Source organism: Monodon monoceros, unplaced genomic scaffold (genome assembly GCF_005190385.1).
Source record: "Monodon monoceros isolate NGI ecotype Baffin Bay Population unplaced genomic scaffold, NGI_Narwhal_1 Contig3716_ctg1, whole genome shotgun sequence".
Lineage (NCBI taxonomy): Eukaryota > Metazoa > Chordata > Mammalia > Artiodactyla > Monodontidae > Monodon > Monodon monoceros.
In genome coordinates this window covers 3,601-23,898 of record NW_021699631.1, presented here as the reverse complement: position 1 = coordinate 23,898, position 20,298 = coordinate 3,601, and the positions used below count along the sequence as shown (strand labels likewise).

General features: G+C 49.5%; 1 protein-coding gene across 2 annotated transcripts; it reads left to right on the top strand.

Moving 5' to 3' along the window:
* Nucleotides 1-3,306: 3,306 nt before the first annotated feature.
* On the top strand, nucleotides 3,307-15,946 carry LOC114907786 (apolipoprotein L2-like). Of its 2 annotated transcripts, none has more exons than XM_029243789.1 (2): nucleotides 3,307-4,710; nucleotides 14,990-15,946. In XM_029243789.1, exon 2 carries the CDS (start codon nucleotides 15,045-15,047, stop codon nucleotides 15,849-15,851), a length of 807 nt encoding a protein of 268 aa, XP_029099622.1. In that variant the 5' UTR covers nucleotides 3,307-4,710; nucleotides 14,990-15,044; the 3' UTR covers nucleotides 15,852-15,946. The 2 variants fall into 2 exon arrangements, with proteins under 2 accessions (XP_029099622.1, XP_029099710.1); XM_029243877.1 differs by lacking the exon at nucleotides 3,307-4,710 and adding an exon at nucleotides 10,992-11,310.
* The last annotated feature ends 4,352 nt before the right edge of the window (nucleotides 15,947-20,298 follow it).

Sequence of the window (20,298 nt, the reverse complement as noted above, 5' to 3'; positions counted from 1 at the left end):
ATATATATATATATATATATTTTTTTTTAATAAATTTATTTATTTATTTTTGGCTGCACACGGGTTTTCTCTAGTTGCGGAGAGCGGGAGGCTACTCTTCATTGTGGTGCACGGGTTTCTCATTGCGGTGGCTTCTCTTGTTGTGGAGCATGGGCTCCAGGGCGCATGGGCTTCAGTAGTTGCAGCACACGGGCTCAGTAGTTGTGGCTCACGGGCTCTAGAGCGCAGGCTCAGTAGTGGTGGCGCACGGGCTTAGTTGCTCCGCGGCATGTGGGATCTTCCCAGACCAGGGCTCGAACCCGTGTCGCCTGCATTGGCAGGCGGATTCTCAACCACTGCGCCACCAGGGAAGTCCCAAGGATGTTTTATTTTTAATGTTTAATTGGAATAAAATATACAAAACATAAAATTTACCATTTAAACATTTTTAAGTGTACCGTTCAATGGCATTAAGTGCATTCACATTGCTGTGCAAACAGCATAACCATCCAAATCGCAGAACGTTTTACGTCTGGCAAAACTGAAACTCCGTACTCATTAAGCTCTAACTCCCCTTCCCCCCCTCCCACAGCCCCTGGCAACCAGCATTTTACTTTCTGTCTCTGTGAATTTGACTTCTCTAGGTGCCTCATAGAAGCAGAACCATATGGTACTTATCTTGTTGTGACTGACTTATTTCACTTAGCATAATGTCCTCAAATTTCATCATGTTATAGCACATGTCCGAATGTCCTTTTTTAATGTCAGTACTATTCCATTGTAGGTATACACCACATTTTTCTTATCCTATCATCCACTGATGGAAGCTTGGGTGGCTTCACCTTTGGGCTATTGTGAATAATGTTGCTATGAACAGGAATGTACCAATATGTCTTCTAGACTCTGCTTTCAATTAGTTTTGGTCTATAGCCGGAAGTGGAATGGCCGATCACGTGGTAATTCTACACTTAAGTTTCTGAGGCACCGTCATACTCATACTGTTTTCCACAGCGGCTAGATGCTGTTATTTTTAAGGCCATATTTTAGCACAACAGTGAGACCAGACCAGGATCTCCCTGGTTGCCTGACTGCCAGGAGGATAGAGGTTGGTGGTGCCGCCTGGCACATGCCCCAGGGTGTCTGGTGGTGTGGCTCTCACAGCCCCGCCTCGATCACAGCCCCGCCTCCACGCTCACACGCCACTCCTCGCCCCTCCTGTTTTGGGATCTGCTGAACTTGAGGTATTTCCTCTCTCCGGGTAAAGGTTGTCTGCAAAGTACTTAGTGTTGACACTTAGCAGAGTGCCTTTCAACTTCAAACGTCTAATCCAAATCAATTACTCAATTACCTGTTTTAAATTAGGATCCAAAATCTGTTGTCAACTCTGAGAATGTGTCCAATTCTCTTAAACATTATACTGTCGGCTGAAAAAAAGGTACAACGTGAGACCTGTGAGTTAAGTTTCATCCGGGGCGAAATGAGGACTGCAGCCCAGGAGACAGCGTTTCAGAGAGCTCTGAGAAACTGCTCCAAAGAGGTGGGGGGAAGGTCAGCATATATGTGATTTTAGTGAAGGGGGAATACATGCAATCGAGCACGTATTTTTTGCAGAAGGTTTCTGCTAGTCACGAGCCGCATATGTCACCATGAAGGATTTTAGTGCTTTTCTAGATATGAGGAGATGCAAGGATTGGGCTCATAAAATCTCCCGAAAATATCTAACTATCTGAAGACCTGTTCTGCCAGTTTTCCCCAGAGCACAGAGGGCCTCATTTCCGCCCTCCACCCTGAGCTCCTTTCAGGGGTGTTGATGGTCAGCAGCTGCAGTGGCTCATGATTTAAACCTTGTAGAGGCAGACGGCAGGCGCCAATGGCGGGTGCCAATTTGTAGCTGACAATACATACGTTAAAATGAAACACACTTGTCTTGATTTCAACATAAAAATATTAAAAGAGTGGGCTTGATTTTTTTTTTTTTTTTTTTTTTGCGGTACGCGGGCCTCTCACTGTTGTGGCCTCTCCAGCTGCGGAGCACAGGCTCCGGACGCGCAGGCTCAGCGGCCATGGCTCACGGGCCCAGCCGCTCCGCGGCATGTGGGATCCTCCCAGACCGGGGCACGAACCCGCGTCCCCTGCATCGGCAGGCGGACTCTCAACTACTGCGCCACCAGGGAAGCCCAAGTGGGCTTGATTTTATTGGTCCTCTTTATACTTAGTTCTAAACCTTCCAGAGGCTGACAACTGTTAACTCCCTCAGGGCCCAATTTTCCCACCCGAGGAAAGACCAGTAGGATTGTCCAGTGGATGATGCTGGCGGCCTGGCAGCCAGTGGCCGAGACCAGTTCCCCTGAGGTCACCAGATGCTGTCTGCGTGGAGTGTGATCCCCTGTGCTCTGCGCCTGGTGCCCGTCTCTGCCAGCCACTCGGAGGACCCAAAAGCCCCCATGGTCACATGCTCAGTCTAAAGCTCCCTATCCACTCTCACTGTCCATACAAAAAAATGACAATGGGCAGGTGGGTCGCGGTTCTGGACACACACCTCCTGCTGTCCAGCATGTGGGAGCCATTCGCACCTCCTCCCGGGTATGGAGAGATTGGGTGGGCAGGGCTCCTGGGGGCCGTGGCCCTGTGCCTCTGGCTCTGACCTTTCCAGGCTCCACCAGGTGACGCTGGTGACGTCTGCCAGGCACCTTCCTACGCAATTTTCTGGTTACTTCCTCCCTGAGTTGGCATCGCCATCACTGTGGGCTGAAATTGCTGTGGACCAAAGCTTTTAGCCAAGGCCTCGACCCTGGAGCTGTAGCCATCCTGGGGGACTTCTCTTGTGATGTTGGGGGTCACATTGAGGCCGATCTTATAGTCACTAGATCTTTAGGGTCTCCAAATGGGGTGGTCTCAGCTTATGACCCTGGAGTGAAGAGATACTTAATCCTCACCTTGATTTGAGTCTACAGCCCCTGTCTAGTTGCTCTACCACGAGCCTGTCTTTATGGAGGTCACTAATGTTCGGCGACCATTCTGCATTGAGGACGTTTACGTCAACCTGGCTACAGCTCATATGGATGTTTAATCCAGTTCTGCATCTCACAGTGGTTTTGTTTGGCTAAAGTCATGCTAGTGAAAGGGAAAAGAATCAGGAGGAAGGAGGTTTACAGAAAACAATGACAAAAAATAACATTAAGCAAGGAGCAGTGTTTGCAAGTATCAAATGTCAAATGTCAACCTTGGTTTGAGCCTTTGGCCCTCCCCTGATCTGGTGGAAGAAAGCTCCAGCCTCTCCCCTCCCCTCGGATTCCTTATCTGCAAAATCGCATTATATACCCGGCATATGTTACAGGCGATCGTAAGACCAGACTTACAGTGTGTGTGGTCCTCATGGGATAACACCCATCACTCCTCTGTCCCTCCCTCAAAAGCTGGGAGGAGCTGGCCACGATGCCCCAGGGACATTTCCTAGGACGAAGCAGCCCCGATAGAAGGCCCACTCCAGCCACTTCTGCTTGGGGCAAAGCAGAAAAGTCCACCAGCAGTCCAGCTGCACCACTTACAGGCTGTGGGACCTTTTCTTCTCCATTTCTTTACCTGTAAAATGGAGCCAACACTTCTTAGAGCTAATGGGAGATTAAACAGGAAATGTGTGGATGGTGCCAGCACAGCACCTGACAGACACACTCAGCCCTCCATCCACGGTGGCTCTTTGCTCAGGAACCAAACAGAAAACAGGACTGGCTTTCTGTTGTAGACTTTCCTGAGTTGCCAGGTCACTGGCTTTCCTGTAAAAGTCTTCCGTTTGGAGAGGAGAGATCTGTTGTCAAATGCAAATAAGCCAGGGGAGAAAAGAGCATCGTGCTCTCAGCCCTTCCCACAAACTTTGCATCCATCCAAATGGCCTTGACCACCAAGGCTGGGCCTCCTCGTGTGGGTCACTAGGACCCAGAGGCACTGGTGCTGTTCCTGTCACCAGGGCCACGCCTAGAGACTTGATCAAAAGGAGCAGGGGGGTAGTGGCCAGAGTGGCTGAGGGGTGAACTTAGGCCCCTCTCTAGGGTACCATGGGAGCAGAGCAGGGCACAGTGGACTCTGCAGGGGAGGGTCCTGGAGGGCTTCTCAGAGGAGGTGATGCCAGATTTAGGCTTTGGAAGATGAGCATGATTTTTCAAGTTGGTAGGAGCAGGTGTCCCTGGCAGAAGTTCCTGGGTGAGCAAATGCCTAGAACCCATGTGGGCGTGGCACACAGCAGCAGCAATATACCCAGTATGCAGTGAGCATCTGGTACGTCCTGGGACCGTATCGAGTGCTGGAGGCATGAAGGTAAATAAGGCAGGCAGGCTGGCGAGTGTGGGCGGGTGCAAAGGGCAGAGGGAGCGTGGAAGAAGCCCATGGTGTGGGGGGAGTGATTTGCCAAGGGCCTCACAGTCTGTTGGTGGAAGGTCTTCCTTCAAGGAGCCCGAGGCAAGATGTGCTGAGCCCAGTAGGACCTGGAATGTCAGGGCTGGACTTGTTTCTCTATGGGGGTCAGCATCAGGGTGAGAATAGCCCAGGGTGAGGCCTAGTGGGCAGAGCGTTTGTTTGACCTGAGTGACTCAGAGGTGAGGGCTTTCACTTTCCTTTTTGCTTCTCCAGGTATATCTGGGCCCAGCGGGTGTGTGTGGTTATTGCAGAGACGCACAGCTAGTGGCTGCATCTGCACAGCTGGATCTTGTTCACACTCGGCCAGAGGAAGATTCCTGGGTAAGCAGGGGGGTGTAGGATCCCCACCCATCTCCCCATCCTCAGGACAACTGTCTGAGAAAAGTATGACTGTCCCTGATTTACAGAAGAAGGGAGATCAAAGCTCAGAGAGATGAGGTCATGGGCCCGAGGTGGCAGGTGAAGCAGGGGCAGAGCCTGGGTTTGGAGGCAGGTTTGTCTGACAGCTTCCTCCCGCCCCCTGGGCCCTTAAACAGTGCAGAGGGAGGGCGACACCTGCTCAGGTGAGCTCAGCTCGAAATGCAGTGGTGAGACATGAGACATGAGTGGTGACCCCAGGAGGAAGGTGGGTGTTGGCGGTTACTCAGTCCTTCGGGAAATTTGGAGGAAGCAGAGTGGGTGGAGGAGGGTATGAATGTCAGAACCTCTCCTCCTGTGGCCTGGCCACCTTGAAGCAGCCGCCAGGGCGCTGTGGTGACGCTGAAGGGGCTCAAGGATTTCTTCGGAGATACAAGGAATCAAGGTTTGTTCACCCACCCTGTCTCTGAGTGCCTGCTCAGTACCAGGCCCTGGGGAGATACTGAGGCCTGAGAGGGGAGGGCCAGGAGACCAAGCAGGGGGATGCAGGGCTTTGTCTTCAGGTGCTCACCGGGCCCACTGCTCAGGATGTGAGTGACGGGTGGCCCTGTGCGGGGAAGATGGCCCCGCTGAGGAAGTGGGATGACCTGGCTGCAGAGACCTGCACCGTGTTTGCTGTTGTGCAATCTTGAGATGAAAAGTCAAACTGTACACCTGTGTCAAAGAAAATAATCAATAAAAAATGTTTAATAGGAGTAGAAAAGGATTTTCTTTGAACTAACTGAGGCCTCTAGCCCAGAAGACAGCCTCTCAGATAACTGTGAGGCACCGCTCTGGAGAAGCATGGTTTTCAGCACAGGTTTACATCTTGTCAAAACAAAGACCATCAGACGAGTCAGGGATAGTTTTCTTCAAGGTTTCACAAAATACAGAACAGCATGTACACAGCAAGTCAGTATGGCCTTGGAACCTAGGAAGGAAATCCTAACATGGAAGGAATACTGCACTGGCTTCCCAGGAAGGGAGGCATTTCATCTTATTTTTAACGGGGACATTCTTTACTTCTGGTCAATGCACTGTCTTCTTTAATAACTAAAATCGATGTATGGTATATGTTTGATAGGCCAAAACAAATGTTTTAGTTAGCATAAATTCAATTAAACTCATGTATAAGCCAGAATCACCTCCCTATATCTCAATATGTGAAAATTCTTTTATCACATGTGACTATAACGGGGGGTAGGGCGTGAGCTTAGATCTATGCGTTTATACAGGCAGAGACACACCTAGAAACTTTTGGGTTATTAAAATCACATCCCCACCCGTGACATACCTGTGTCACAAGGTCTGCTGTTGGCCTCCACTTTGCCTACCGAGAGCTCTGTGACCCTGGGCAAGTCACCTCCCCTGGAATTGTTTGTTCGTATCTCTTACCCATTTTTTAAAAACTGGTTTCAGCCTTTTCCTGTGGATTTGTAGGCTCTCTGTGTGTTGGGGATATTGACTTTGTCTACTGTAAGTATTGCAAACAGTGCCTGCCGGTCTCTGATTGTTTTCTGACCTGGTTTACGGTGTCCTTTACAATTTTTAATTTTCAAGAGGTCAAATAGATCAGAACTTCTTTTATAGCTTGTGGGATTTCTGTGTGAATTAGAAAGGTTTCCATAAATCAACATTATATTCAATGTTTCTTGTAGTACCTTTGTAGTTTTTTCTTTCTGGTTAAATCAGATCCCTTTGGGATTAAATCCTTCATTGATTAGAAGCTTTTTGTTTCTCCTCCACCTCTTCCTCTTTCTATTCCCCCTTCCCCCTCCCTTTCTTTCTAATTTCACGCAGGTGAAACAGGGGTTGTGCCGTGTCACGGAGAAGCTGGTTGTCTCATGTCCCCCTAACGGGTCCCACACCTCGTATTTTAGCCAGGCTGTGCCCGGGAGGGCGGAGGGGCCGCGGAGGCCCTAGAGCAGAAGGTGCAGCAGACGACAGACAGGGCCCCGAGGGGTGCTCAGAGCTGAAGAAACTCCACACAAATAGAACCACGACCAGGAAAGTGCGACATTCCCTGGGAGCCGGTGGAGGAATTGGGGGGAGGAAGCAGCGGCAGGAGGCGCTGGGCCTCCAAGAACAGTCACATTTCACCTGGTGAAGCAGGTGGGGAAAGGCACTGCAGGGGGAGGAACAGTCCGAGCAAACGCCCGGGGGCTGGGGGGGAATCCGAGGCCAGGCAGCTGGGAGTCCTCCAGGCACCTGGACCAGGCCCAGGGAAGCAGGAAGTGGTGAGAAGACCGGAACTAGAGCAGTAGGAGGGCCTGGAGGCTGGGCTAAGGACTCTGAACTTGATCCTGTCTTAACCCCTCCTTTCCCTGACCAAGCAGGATGCCCTGCAGCTACATGCAGGGAGGTGCTTGGTGAGAATCTCTGTCGGCTCCCAGGGAGGGGAGGCCTTGCCTGGCTATGCAGTTGGGTGGGGACAGGCTTCTCCCACCAACAACTATTCCGGGAAGTTATCGACCGGAGGCTAACGGAGGAGGACGCCACGTAGAGTAATCCAGCAGGAGGGAGCACCGTCCAGCATCCACACCCAGCTGGGGCTGCACCCGAGGGTCAGGGCCGGCCGAGAGCGGCAGAGAAGGACCGAAGGAGGAGGTCGAGGGCGCAGCCCCGTTTACAGGTGTTTGGAGTCATCCAGGATCCAGCCTTTCTGCCCGAGCCCTCCTCCGCCCCCCCTTGCCTCCTGGTCCCTGTGTTTCACGATTTCAATTGGCTGCCCTGGCTCCCGGGCTCGTGCAGCTTCGAGGCAGAGAAGGCAGAGAAGGAGGCAGGGGACGAGCCAGCTCTCCTCTCCCACCTGTCCCTTACAGCAGGGAGCCTCCAGGCCCCCCTCTGCTGAGTTCTTCTGTGCTTTGTTAGCCAGGACTGAGTCATAGGGTCACCCCTCGCCGCACAGGGGCCCAGCAACACATACCTGATGTCCAGACCCTGAGACGAGAGGCAGAAGGGTCGAGGGGGGAGGCGAGTGGCTTTGGAGGAAGTGGAACTGCATGAGAGCAGGTGGGCAGGAAAGCATCCAAGGACACAGGAACACTGTGTTGTTAAGATCAAGTCTGAGAACAAAGCACAGGAGCTGGAAAGGGACCAGCCAGGGAGTGAGCAGAGCAAGGGCGGCTTGGAAACGGAAAGGGAGAGGAACCGACCTTAGGCACCCTTACCCCTGGCGGCCTGCCTGTGTGTATTCTCTCCACCCACACCGTCAGTGCCTGCAGCCTCGGGCACGCTCCCACAGTGGACAAGCTGTTCGTTACTCTTCCTGAGGGAGAACCCTGGGCATCGCAGAAAGAAGGCGTTAGAAAGAAAGATTCTGGGATTGGGGCTTAGGTCAGGTCATTTGGGGGAGGCTCTAAGGAAATGGGGCCTCTGTAGATCGGGTGCTGCAGAGAATGGTGGCAGTTCACACTGAAGGTGTCTCAGTAAATCCATCCATGGAGAGGGGAGACAGAGTGAGGAGCAAGGTATAATCGGTAAAGAAGGACAGTCATGCTTTGCAGCCGAGGGAGGGGGTGTTGTGTTGGTGGCATCACAGTGATGGGTGTTTGCTGTCTCATTTCCTCATGCTCTCAGGGTTCCGTGGTCTGAGGCTGGTGTTCTCTGAGAGTCTTTACATCCAACCGGAGAATAGCATCGCCCTGTTGTGATCCCAGGCCGGCCTGGGATGTCAGAGGCTGTTTCTTTGTTTTCTTCCTCAATCCTTTATAAATAGTCATGTAAATAAACAGAACGGAATATCCCCATACACTTTAAAACTCCTCTTCTTATTAAATTCAATTAAGAGTGAAATATTTCCCGTTATACTCACCTCTTTGGAGCATAGCTACCTTTTTTGACCTTTATGCCTACCTCTTTGGACACGCTTTATCTAAACTCTTCTCATTTGAATATTATTATGAACTCATGGCCTTTCACAGACTCAACCTGGCCTAAAAACATGATCATAGTCATCATTATCTATTATTATTATTATTATTATACGTGGGTGCCCCTTCTAAACACTGCTCTGAACATCTTCGAGAGCATCCTTGCCTTTGGAGTAGCAGGTATGCCGGCCTGTGGAATTCACTTCCCCTGCAAGGAGTCTTGCTTCCCTTGAGTGGACAGAAGCCCATGGGTGCCTATGTGGGTGGGCAAGATGCGGCTGGAAAATGTATCTGTTTAAGGTGACAGTTCACTCCGATATTCTGCTTGAACCCCTGTTCCTATCCCTACTTTTCTTAGAGAACTTGGTTTCATCAACACGAACGTGTCTCCTATACTGACCATTGTCACATCAGGACACATCAGGCTCATTTCTTACTGGCACTTGATCCAACTGCTTCCATCATCCTTAAGGTGGTGGTGCCTGAAACCAACCCATTCTTGTGGCTTACCTACTAAAGTGACTTCTGCTTTCTTAAAGTTAAAAAAATACAAAGTAATAAGTGCTTATGGTTAAAACAAACCAATTCATACAGAGGGCTCTGCTCATTACCTCCCAAGGAAGAGCTTTTTCTTTAGACAGTTAATCGATCTCTCTAAATGATATTATTACATTGGGAGAGAGAGTAGTGTGAGCGTGTGCTCTGGAGACAGGAACCTGGACTTGAATTCCTGCCCTAGCGCAAGCTGGGTGCTTTGAGTAAATTACTTAACCTCTCTGAGCTTCAGTTTCCTTCCTTACAGGGTCGTTGTGAGAGCTAAAAGTGAGTGAAGGCATACCAAGCACTTAGAATGGTGCCTGGTACAAAGTGGGGAGTCGTCAACCACAATAGCTAATAGATATTAGGGATTGTCTTTTTCTTTTTCTTGATTTAAAAATTTTGATATTATTTATTTACTTTACCAGGAAAGATAATGATTTCATTCATTTTCCTACTTTTTCTTATATCCCTCCCTACCTTCTCCTAGTATCATTATATCACTAGTTTTATATCCTCTAATAGAAAACTTTGTAGTTGTAAGCACTTTATTTACACCTTCATTTCTTAGGCCCTCAAATGGAGCCAGTACTTCTTTTTTTTTTTTTTTTGCGGTACGCGGGCCTCTCACTGTTGTGGCCTCTTCTGTTGCGCCAGACGCACAGGCTCAGCGGCCAGGGCTCACGGGCCCAGCCGCTCCGCGGCATGTGGGATCTTCCCGGACCGGCGCACGAACCCGTGTCCCCTGCTTCGGCAGGCGGACTCTCAACCACTGCGCCACCAGGGAAGCCTGAGCCTGTACTTCTTGACTCCCCACTTTGAAAAATGAAGTATTAATCCTCCCCCTCCCTTCAGTGACTTCACCTCCCAACTTCTAGCAGTGTAATTTAATTTTTATATTGGTTACCAAGTACATTTACTTCTCATATTTAAAGTGTTTTATTTTAAAAGATAAAAATTATTTTATAATGACTATAAATGAAATACAAACTTAAAAATTTTTGAATCACTGTATTTTACACCTATAAATTATTTAATATTGTATATGAGGTGCACTTCAATTTTAAAAAGTCTCCAAAATAATCAAAATTGGAAAGCCAGGACTTGCACATAAATAAATTTACTTTAGATTTTTTAAAAAAATGAGAGGGTTTACATTTTTGTGATGTTTTAAATACTGTTTTCTTTTCTTTTTTCCTTTAACATCTTTTTTGGAGTATAATTGATTTACAATGTTGTGTTAATTTCTGCTGTATAACAAAGTGAATCAGCTATATGCATAGTATATCCCTATATCCCCTCCCACTAGGCCCCGCCCCACGCTCAAACGTCACCCCCCCACTTCCCGACCCACCCTAAACCCCACCCCTGCCTAAGTTCCACCCCTGCCTAAACTCCGCCCCCATAGCCAAGACTTTTATTCCTTTCCTCTATTAGATTAGGGTTCTGTTTTACCTTGTTGATTCATTGTTGATGATTCTTTTATATTTTTATTTTTCCTAATAAATCTTTTATTTTTTTAATTTTATTCTTTATACTTTGTTATTGTTCTCTCCTTTTGGCTTGTTCCCCCCCCCCTTTTTTTTTTCTTTTTTCTGTTGTGGTTTTATTTTACCTTGTTGCAGTTGTTTCAATTATAGTTTTATTTTTCCTAATGTATTTCTTATCTTTCTATTTTTATTTTGTTTTTGATTCTTTGACATTGTACTACTCCTTTCTTCTTTTCTTTTCTTTTTTTTTTTTTACCACACCGCAAAGCTTGTGAGATCTTGGTTCCCAGGCCAGAGGTCGAGTCTGAGCTCCTGTGGTGGGACCTCCGAGTACAAACTGCTGGACTAACAGAGAACCTCAGACCCCAGAGAATATTAATCGGAGTGAGGCCTCCCGGAGGTCCTCATCTCAGCAGCAAGATCCGGCTCTATCTAACTGCCTGCAAAGTTAGTGCTGTGGGTTCCCTCCATGTAAGCCCTGGGTTCCTTTCTCCCTCAGTGAAGCAGGAAAAAGAAAAAGATGTCATTAAGTATTTCCGGGAGAGAGTGAGCAGGGAAAAAGTGCAACACCTGCTCACTGAAGACGAAGGCTGGAAGAGATTTGTGGCTGAGGCTGATTTGCCCAGGTAACCTGCAGGGATGCAGCAGAAATGTCACCCACATCCCCATGCCCCAGGCTCGTTTCCTCCTGGCAGACACACCTCTTCCAGGCAGGACCCTGTGGTTGGGGTCGAGGATGTTCCTTCTCAAGTTTCCGTGGGGAATGTTTACTCCTTGTCATTTGCTGGCAGTGAAGAGCCTCAGGTTGAGAAGAGATGAAACCTGCAAGGAAGGGGCATGTTACGACCTTGGACAAGTTACTGAGCTAGTCTCTGCCTTAGTTTCTTCATCTGTTCAATTTTATTGTGAGGAAATTGAGAAAATGTATGCAAAGTGCTTAGCATGATGGCTGACACATAGTAGGTGCTCAATTAATATTAACTTTTAAAAAGCTTGCTGGGAAGAGATGGGGCCAAAGAGCCTTTTTCCTAGAGATGAGGCCCAAGCAGGACTCTATTTAGGACAAGTCAGAAAATCCTGACACCACCAGTTTGCGTTCCCGGGGATTCTGGCTGGAGCCCTTTTATTCCCCATCTTAGGAAGTGTACCAACACTGCAGGATCCTGCTGGCCCATAAGGCAGAGAGGCTGGAGTGGAATTGCATGGAGCTGGGTTGGATCCTGACTCTACCCCTGCGCAGCTCTGGGACTCTGAGCTTAAGAGTTGGAGTCTCAGATTTGTCATGTGTCCAGTGGGAATAGCAATTCAATCTGATGGACTCAGAGTGAACTGCAGGGTCAGAGGCGGGGAACCAAGTGCAGTCATCTCGTCCAAAGGCCCAGGGAGGCCTGGACCAGGGTCAGACCCAGGGGTCAGGATGGAGCAGAGGGGTCCAGGTTGGAGGACTGGTAGGAAGGCTTGGGCAGCAGAGCCAGGACTAGAGTGAGGCGAGTGGGTCCCTAGGACACAAAACTGAAGGGGCTGTGACCCTAGCAGAGGTCCTGTGAGTGGGAGAGGGGACATTTCTTCCCTCCCTGACTCGATCCCCTCATGCTGAGCATAGAGGGCCCTGGGTGACTGTGTCCTCCACACCCTGCCTGGGACCTGGGGTTCTCCATTGCCATCTGGGACCCTCTTCCAATCTACATAGAGTAGCCCTGACCAGTGGGAAGGCCGTGTGGCTTAGTGAGACCTCCAGCATCACAATGAGTGGCTGCCGATTTTCTGTCATCTGAGGGATTCTGACGAGACTTCACAAGTCCCCACCAAAGAGCAAAAGTCTTCCTCCACCAGCTTGTGCGAACGCAGGTCTCTCCAGGCTTAGCAGTTCATGTGGATGTTTCCTAAAGTCTCTTGAATCTTTGAGAGGTTCCATAAAGTCGCACATGGCCTTGGTGTGCAGGCATGTGAAGTTGTCACCAGCTAAGGTATGAGTTAGGCTGGTGACCCCTGAGAGGTCGGGGGTGCTGGGCGATGGGTCAGGAATCAGTGAGGCGGGCTGGAGAGTCCAAGGGGAACGAGGGTTAATAGCATATCACCTGCTTCCCAGTCAACTGGGGCAGTCGATGGACCTAGTGACCTTCAGCTGGGAAGGCCAAGGGCATCAGGCTTGGAAGACAGCAGCTGCCAGGCAAAATGATCGTTAAGGTCACTTTTATCTGTGAGTTTGGGTTTGTTTTTTTTATAATTCTAAGTACGCAGAGCTAGCCGTTCCTCAAAGTCTGAGGCACGGTCCCCAGGACTGTCCTTACGTTTGACCCCAATGGCAAATTTGGGAGATCCCCAAAGCTACCATCAGGTGTGAGAATTCCCTAGAAGGAGGCACAGAACTCCCTGAAAACTGTCACGATCCCAGTTACGGTTTATTACAGGGAAGGATGCCGGTTCCCATCAGCCACGGGGCAGAGTCTGGGCGGGTTCCACACAGGAAGCTTCCATTGTCCTCAGGCCATGTCCCTGTCCTGGATTCAGTGTGTGGCAGGGCACACGGAGCACTGCCCGCCAGGGACGTTCACCCTGTTTAAAGAAGTATATTCTGACTCTTGTTAAAACGATAAGGAAGAGTCTCTTCAGGACTATCGTGATAGGCGTGAAGACCATCGCAGCAGAGGAGACAGATGGACGCACGTCCGAACACAGCAAAGATGAGTGGGGATTGGTAGCCAATGATCAGAGTGAGGGGCGTGGGATGGAAAATCACTGAGAGGAGACATCGAGGGCAGGGGGGTTCTTGTTGAGATTTGCGGACGGGATTCTTGCTAAAAGCAAGTAAAGGACGTGTGCATCAAAGGTGGGAGATGACGAGTTTCATCAGATATCAAACATGATAAGATCTAAACAGTGGGAAGGCTTCTCACTAAACTGACTTGGACGAAGTTTTGCTGAGACTGGGCAAGACAGGCCGTGCAGGACAGGACACAAAGGGCGGAGGTTGAGGCCTATTGGAGAAGAGGGCTCAGAAGAGCCTGACTGAAACTTGACCGAGGAGTGAACCTTTTTCAACAGGACCCTCAGCGTATGGAGTTTTATTTGGGCCCAGTCACTTGCTGCCCGCACAGCTGAGCTGTTGTCTCCTGCCCTCCCGGAGGTCAGACTAATGCCCTAGTGTCCAGCTCCTCCAGAGGTCACATGTGATACCACGTGACCCAGAGGCCCCATCACATGTCACCCTGTTAGACTGTCCAGTGGCCAGAGGCCCAGGCAGACGAGGACACTCCTATCAGCCAGAATATTCTAGGGGCTCAGGGACCACTTCCCAGTAGCCAAGGGCAAAGAGCAGGTTGACTCCTCACTACGCACTAAGGTTCTCTGAATGAAGGTTTTTCTGCTCCAATCCCACTTCTCTGTGCTTCTCTGTGGAGTTCCCACTCTGCCTACTCTTTGGAAGTGATTGTGTTGACCTGCCCCTGAGGCGTCTTTATCAAATCCCTACCTTAAGAGTGTCCTTGTCCACAGATGAATGGATAAAGAAGATGTGGCACATGTATACAATGGAATATTACTCAGCCATGAAAAGAAACAAAATTGAGTTATTTGTAGTGAGGTGGATGGACCTAGAGACTGTCATACAGAGTGAAATAAGTCAGAAAGAGAAAAACAAATACCGTATGCTAACACATATTTATGGAATATAAAAAAAAAAAAAAGGTTCTGATGAACCTAGGGGCAGGACAGGAATAAAGACGCAGACGTAGAGAATGGACTTGAGGATATGGGGAGTGGGAAGGGTAAGCTGGGACAAGGTGAGAGAGTGGCATGGACACATACACACTGCCAAATGTAAAATAGATAGCCAGTGGGAAGCAGCTGCATAGCACAGGGAGATCAGCTCGGTGCTTTGTGACCACCTAGAGGGGTGGGACAGGGAGGGTTGAAGGAAGATGCAAGAGGGAGGGGATACGGGGATATATGTATTCATATAGCTGATTCACTTTGTTATACAGCAGACACTAACACAACACTGTAAAGCAATTATACTTCAATAAAAATGTTAAAAAAATTTTTTTTAAATAAAATAAGGATAGAAAGAAAAAGAGAGAGTATCCTAAGATGACATTTTTTTATTTACTCCATGATTGAATAAGTATATGGAGCATCTACAAGGTACAAAACATGTTTAATGTTGAAAAAAAATTTACATTTGTGAAATTCTTTTCTATTTGATTTATAATAAAATCTCTATAATTTATGTAGGATAGATCTTGTTGAGCCTATTTTATGGACAAGCAATCTATCTTTCTAATCCCTTGACCTTCATTGTTACAGAGAGGAGGCAGAAGCACTAAATGAATATCTGAATGAGCTGAAAACAGACTTGGCCATGGGTGATCAAGACACACTCCAAGAAGACCAGCTGGACAGGGAGAGATTTTTGGAGGAGTATCCTCGGGTGAAGGAGGAGCTTGAGGAGGGCATAACAAAGCTCTATGCTCTCGCAGACAAGGCTGACAAGCTCCACAGGGACTGCACCATCTCCCATGTGGCAGCCGCCTCTGTGGGCACTGTGTCTGGTGTCCTGACCATCCTTGGTCTGTCTCTGGCACCCGTGACAGCGGGGGCCAGTCTGGCACTCTTAGCCACTGGGTTAGGGCTGGGAGCAGCGGCTGCTGTGACCGGTGCCTCCACCACCATCGTGGAACGTGTAAGCACGTTGGCATTAGAAACCGAAGCCAGTCGCTATACGTCAACTGCCGACAACAAAGAGGAGGTGTTTGAGGGGGTTGTACCTAACAGCACAGACCCGTTTACTTCCTGTGTAGAGAAATTCTTCCAAGCCATGCAAGACATTGAGAACAACGTCCGTGCCATCAAGGTGGCCAAAGGCAACCCTGGTTTAGCAGCCAGTGCTAAGCGCTTCACGACCACCGGGCAAGTCTCAGCCAAACGTGGCAAGCAGGTGCAGAAAGCCTTTGGAGGCACGGCACTGGCAATGACCAAAAAGGCCCGGATTCAGGGTGTGGCCAATGCAGGTCTCTCCCTTCTGATGGAAGTGGCCTTCCTGGTGAAAGAGGCAAAGCACTTGCATGAGGGGGCAAAGACGGAGTCGGCTGAAAGGCTGAGGCAGAAGGCCCGGGAGCTGGAGAAGAATTTGGAGGTGCTCACCGGCATCTATGAGAGTCTGCAGTAGGGCTGGACTCCACCCCACCCCCACCCCCTGAGCTGTGCAGGGACCAGGGACACGTGCAGGGCCAAGGTGCAGAGGCACCTTGTTAGAGGGAAAAAGAGAGTGAGATAAAAAGATAAAAGTGGGGAAGCTGGGCTGTTCTCCCTGACTTGTTTTGGTCTGTTGGCTGGACTATGCCATTTTCCTAGAGGAAGAGAAACCCTTAAACCCTCTTGTATTCAAAACCTGTAATTTTCATCTCTAAATTCTCCCTCTTGGCTCGAGTTGAGTCACAAAACTTCAAGTACCCCTGTTCAAAAATTATTTCAAAAAATCACAGAATAAATGTCACCTTTTGTGTTCATCTCTCTAGATCAATTTCCACTGCGGTAGTTTTTAAAAACCTTAATAGGAAACTAAAACCTTTTTATTTCCCCAACAATCCCATGATCAGGGAGCCAAATTTATTGACCCAGCCCTGACCTCATCCTCTGTCTCTCTAAATGCCTGTTGTTGGTGTGTAGATGGGAGATGCTGTGACATACCATCAGATGTGATCTCTCTTGCTCTTATATTTCTTTATCCCTCCATGTTGCCCCTCGGAGCATTTCACCAAAGGCCTCCATCATCCCAAGGGGACCACAGACAGAAAGCGAACACAGAAATTTCTGGCTTTTGTGTTCATGGATTTTTTTTATTAGAGTTGATTTACAACATTGTGTCAGTGGGACTTCCCTGGTGCCGCAGTGGATAAGACTGTGCTCCCCAATGCAGGGGGCCTGGGTTCGATCCCTGGTCATGGAACTAGATCCCACGTCATGGAACTAGATCCCACATGCATGCCACAACTAAGAGTTTGCATGCCACAACTAAGACCTGGTGCAAACAAATAAATATTATATATATATATATATATATATATATATATATATAGTGTTTCAGGTATACAGCACAGTGATTCATTTACATATATAAAAAGAATATATATATATATATATATATATTCTTTTTCAGATTCTTTTCCCTTATAGTTTATTACAAAATACTGAGTACAGTTCCCTGTGCTATACTGTAGGTCCTTGTTGATTATTTATTTTATATATAGTAGTGGGTATATGTTAATCCCAAACTCCTAGCCTATCGCTCCATGCCCCTTCCCCTTTGGAAACCGTAAGTTTCTGGTTAGCAGTAATCTTTTGATGTTCGACTACATGTGTTTTTTGTTGTTCGTTTGTTGTTCGTTTGTTTTCAGCAAAAACTCCTATATCCTGGCTCCTCCTTTACTTCTTTGCAATAGTCCCTCAGAGCTACCCGCGGGGCTGCCTCCCGGGCTGTGGTCTCAGTAAGGTCACAGAATATAACATAATTCTCACCTTTCAGGGTGTGCTCTTTTTCAGTGGACAGTACTGAGTGATGGATGGACCGATGGTAAGGACCTGGGTCCTGCAGCTGTGGGAGCTGTCCAGACGGGTCTGAAATCGGCAAGCCAGGCCATCAGGAAGGGCCTGCAGAACGTTCAGGCCCAGGCTGAAGCTGTGGTCCGCAGCGGAATTTCTTCCCATCGCTGCATCTTTAACTTAAACACAGCCGCAAGGTTCCTTTTGCCTTATAAGGCAGCATATTTGCAGGTTTCCCGGATTAGGACGGGAACACCTCTGGGAGGCCGACCACCCTTCCCGTTCATTCATTCATTCATTCTCTCATCCCTCCCCCACATGGTCCACCTAAGCGCTAGGCCTGTGCTGAGGGCCGGGGGCACAATGGGAGGCAGTCTGCGGCCCCGCCCTCGAGGGAGGCCACTGTGGAGGCCGAGGCAGCCAGAGAAACAAATGACCGTGATGCACAGTGGAGGTCGGGGTTCAGAGGACTTTGGTGACGCGTTGCGGGGTAAGATCTGGGAAGAGAGGAAGGAAAGTCTGGCTTGTATGGAGGGAGGAGGGTGTCTGTGGGACAGGGGCTGTGCCAGGGCGTGAGGGATGCCACGGCTAGAAAGGAATGGTACCCTCTCTGCAGTCAGGTTTATTCCCACCCTTCCTGGCAGGAGGGGAAGGAATCGGGTTCTAGGAAAACCAACACTGAGGTACTAGGGAGTGGAAAGCAAAATTCCCAAGGTTTCTGAAGAAAACAATGGAGACCCGAAGGGATTGTCAAGGGGACCTCTGGTTAGTCCTTGAGCCGCGGCCCCCTCCTTCCTCCCCTCCCCGCGCCCTCCCGCTCCTTTTACATCAGGTGCTGCTGGTTTGAGAAGCGCTGGCAGGTGGAGAGTCCAGGTGGGACCAGCGAGACTGGGGCGCGTTTGCTCTGCCCTTCATCCCACAGAGAGTGGCAGGAGAGAGGCCCAGCCAGGCCTCCCCTGCCGAGGGGCACACCTGAGCCTGGGGCACTGCCAAGGGCCGCTGGGCTGGGCCTCGCTGTGGGGTGAGGCCTGTGAAGGCCTCTCCTTTCACCTCCTTCTCTGAGGGCCCTCAGCCTCGCCTCCTCCAACTGCTAAGTGCTAGGGACGCAAGGGAGAGCCAGGGTGGCCTGTAAAAGGAGAATTCAGGCTCCCACCACTTGCAGCTGAGTGAATGCGGTGGGAGGTGAGGGAGGGCGGATTGGGAAGGTCTCCTTTCCTCTGCTGTCACATTAGGGTAATTCCCCACCCTCATTCCTTGCCCCGGGTCATCGGCTCCGCTGCGGGGGGGGGGGGGGGGGGGGGGTGGAATCCTGCTCACAGTTGCAAAGCCCCAGTTACTTGACCGCCTGCTGCCATTAACCACATCCGCAGCCCATTCGAGAAAAATCTCCAGCGAAGCAGCGTGTTCACCACACTATCCACAGTGTCTTCCTCAGTGTCATGTTGGGGGCACAATAAATACCCCTCTTCCTTCCTTCCTTCCTTCAAATATCGCACATTAATTAGTCTATAGTGTGGCAGGCAGGCGCTAGGCTGAGACTTAGGCTTTAGACCTTTCTTCACTTTACAGCTGAGGAAAGGGAGACTCAGAGGGGTGAAGTGACTTGCCCAAGGTCACACAGCAGGTAACAGAACGGATATTTGGACCTAGTTCTTCTACCTGACTTTTCCCACTTGACCCAAAGTGTCCCAGCAGGGAAGTGTGGAGGCAAGGAAGGGGGTGGCCTGTTAGGGTGGCGGCCAGAATATCAGGAGATGAGCTGGGACAGGTGGGCTGAGGCAGGGTCACGATGAGCATCAAAGGTCAAGGGAGGAACCCGTGAGGGTTTGGCCTTCATCTTGTGGGCCACAGGGACCGGAAGTTTGTTCCTGCTTTGGGCCCTTGTACACCGAAAGTAGTCTCAGGCAGAGGGTTTGTCCCAAGCATTCAGTTTTCTCATCTGAAAAATGGCACGAATATATGGATAAGGGTTGATAATCCCAGTGGAAAGTTTGAGCGAAACACACCTGGGTTAAAATCCCAGCGCTGCCCCTTCATGGTTGGGGGATGTTCACAAATGATAAAATTATTTACGTTTCCTGCGCCTCACTATCCAGCAGGGGGAAACGGGCCTGATGACACTCTTCTTGCAGGGCCCTTGTGAGGCTCAAAAGGGACAAGTCATGTAAAGCACCCAACAGTATAAACATATGACAGTGGTAGCTGCCATTATTATTATTATTACCATTAGTCAGGTCTTCTGGGTGGGTCATACCTAGCACCAAATTCGCTAGCCAGGGAGCTCCCAGGTATTCTGTGGGTCCTCCTCCCCTCACAGAACTTGAAGCCCTTTGTTTCTGGCTTCCTGTCTGTTCCTGTGCACAGAAGCTCAGACTTAGAATAGCTGCTGTTTATCCCCATGATTATCCTACTGAGAAGACTGAGAAAAAGACTGGCAGGGAGATGGGAGACCCAGGGCCTAGCCCCAGCTCTGCCCTGACTTGCTGTGTGATCTTGCGTGAGTCATTTCCCTCTCTGGGCCTCATACAAGGGAGGTAGACTGGACGACTCTGAGAACCTTTCATTTCTTACCTTGGTAACTGAGGCCTGGAGATAGAAACCCTTTGCTGTGCCCCAACCCTGCTATGTGCAGCGTCCAGTTCAGAATCAGGCCTGGGGATGGATGCCCACCAAGTTCAGGTGCCCAATTCGTGAAGCCCCCAAGGACTGGATTATAAGGAGTTCCCGTAATAGAGCGAGGGGGGCTAGATTCAGCAGGTTAAAATAACTCTTTATGGGCCAATATGAAATGCTTGCAAAGACATGTTAAGGGAAAAAGGAAAGTAAAGGACAGCATGGGGTAACATGCATCCTGTATTAAAAAGGGGAGATGGGGGCTTCCCTGGTGGCGCAGTGGTTGAGAGTCTGCCTGCCGATGCAGGGGACACTGGTTCGTGCCCAGGTCTGGGAAGATCCCACATGCCGCGGAGCGGCTGGGCCCGTGAGCCCTGACCACTGAGCCTGCACGTCCAGAGCGCCTGTGCTCCTCAACGGGAGAGGCCACAACAGTGAGAGGCCCGCGTACAGCAAAAAAA

What these genes read in the sequence shown, in the direction of transcription:
- LOC114907786 (XM_029243789.1), top strand. Translation starts at nt 15,045, where the DNA reads ATGGGTGATCAAGACACACTCCAAGAAGACCAGCTGGACAGGGAGAGA.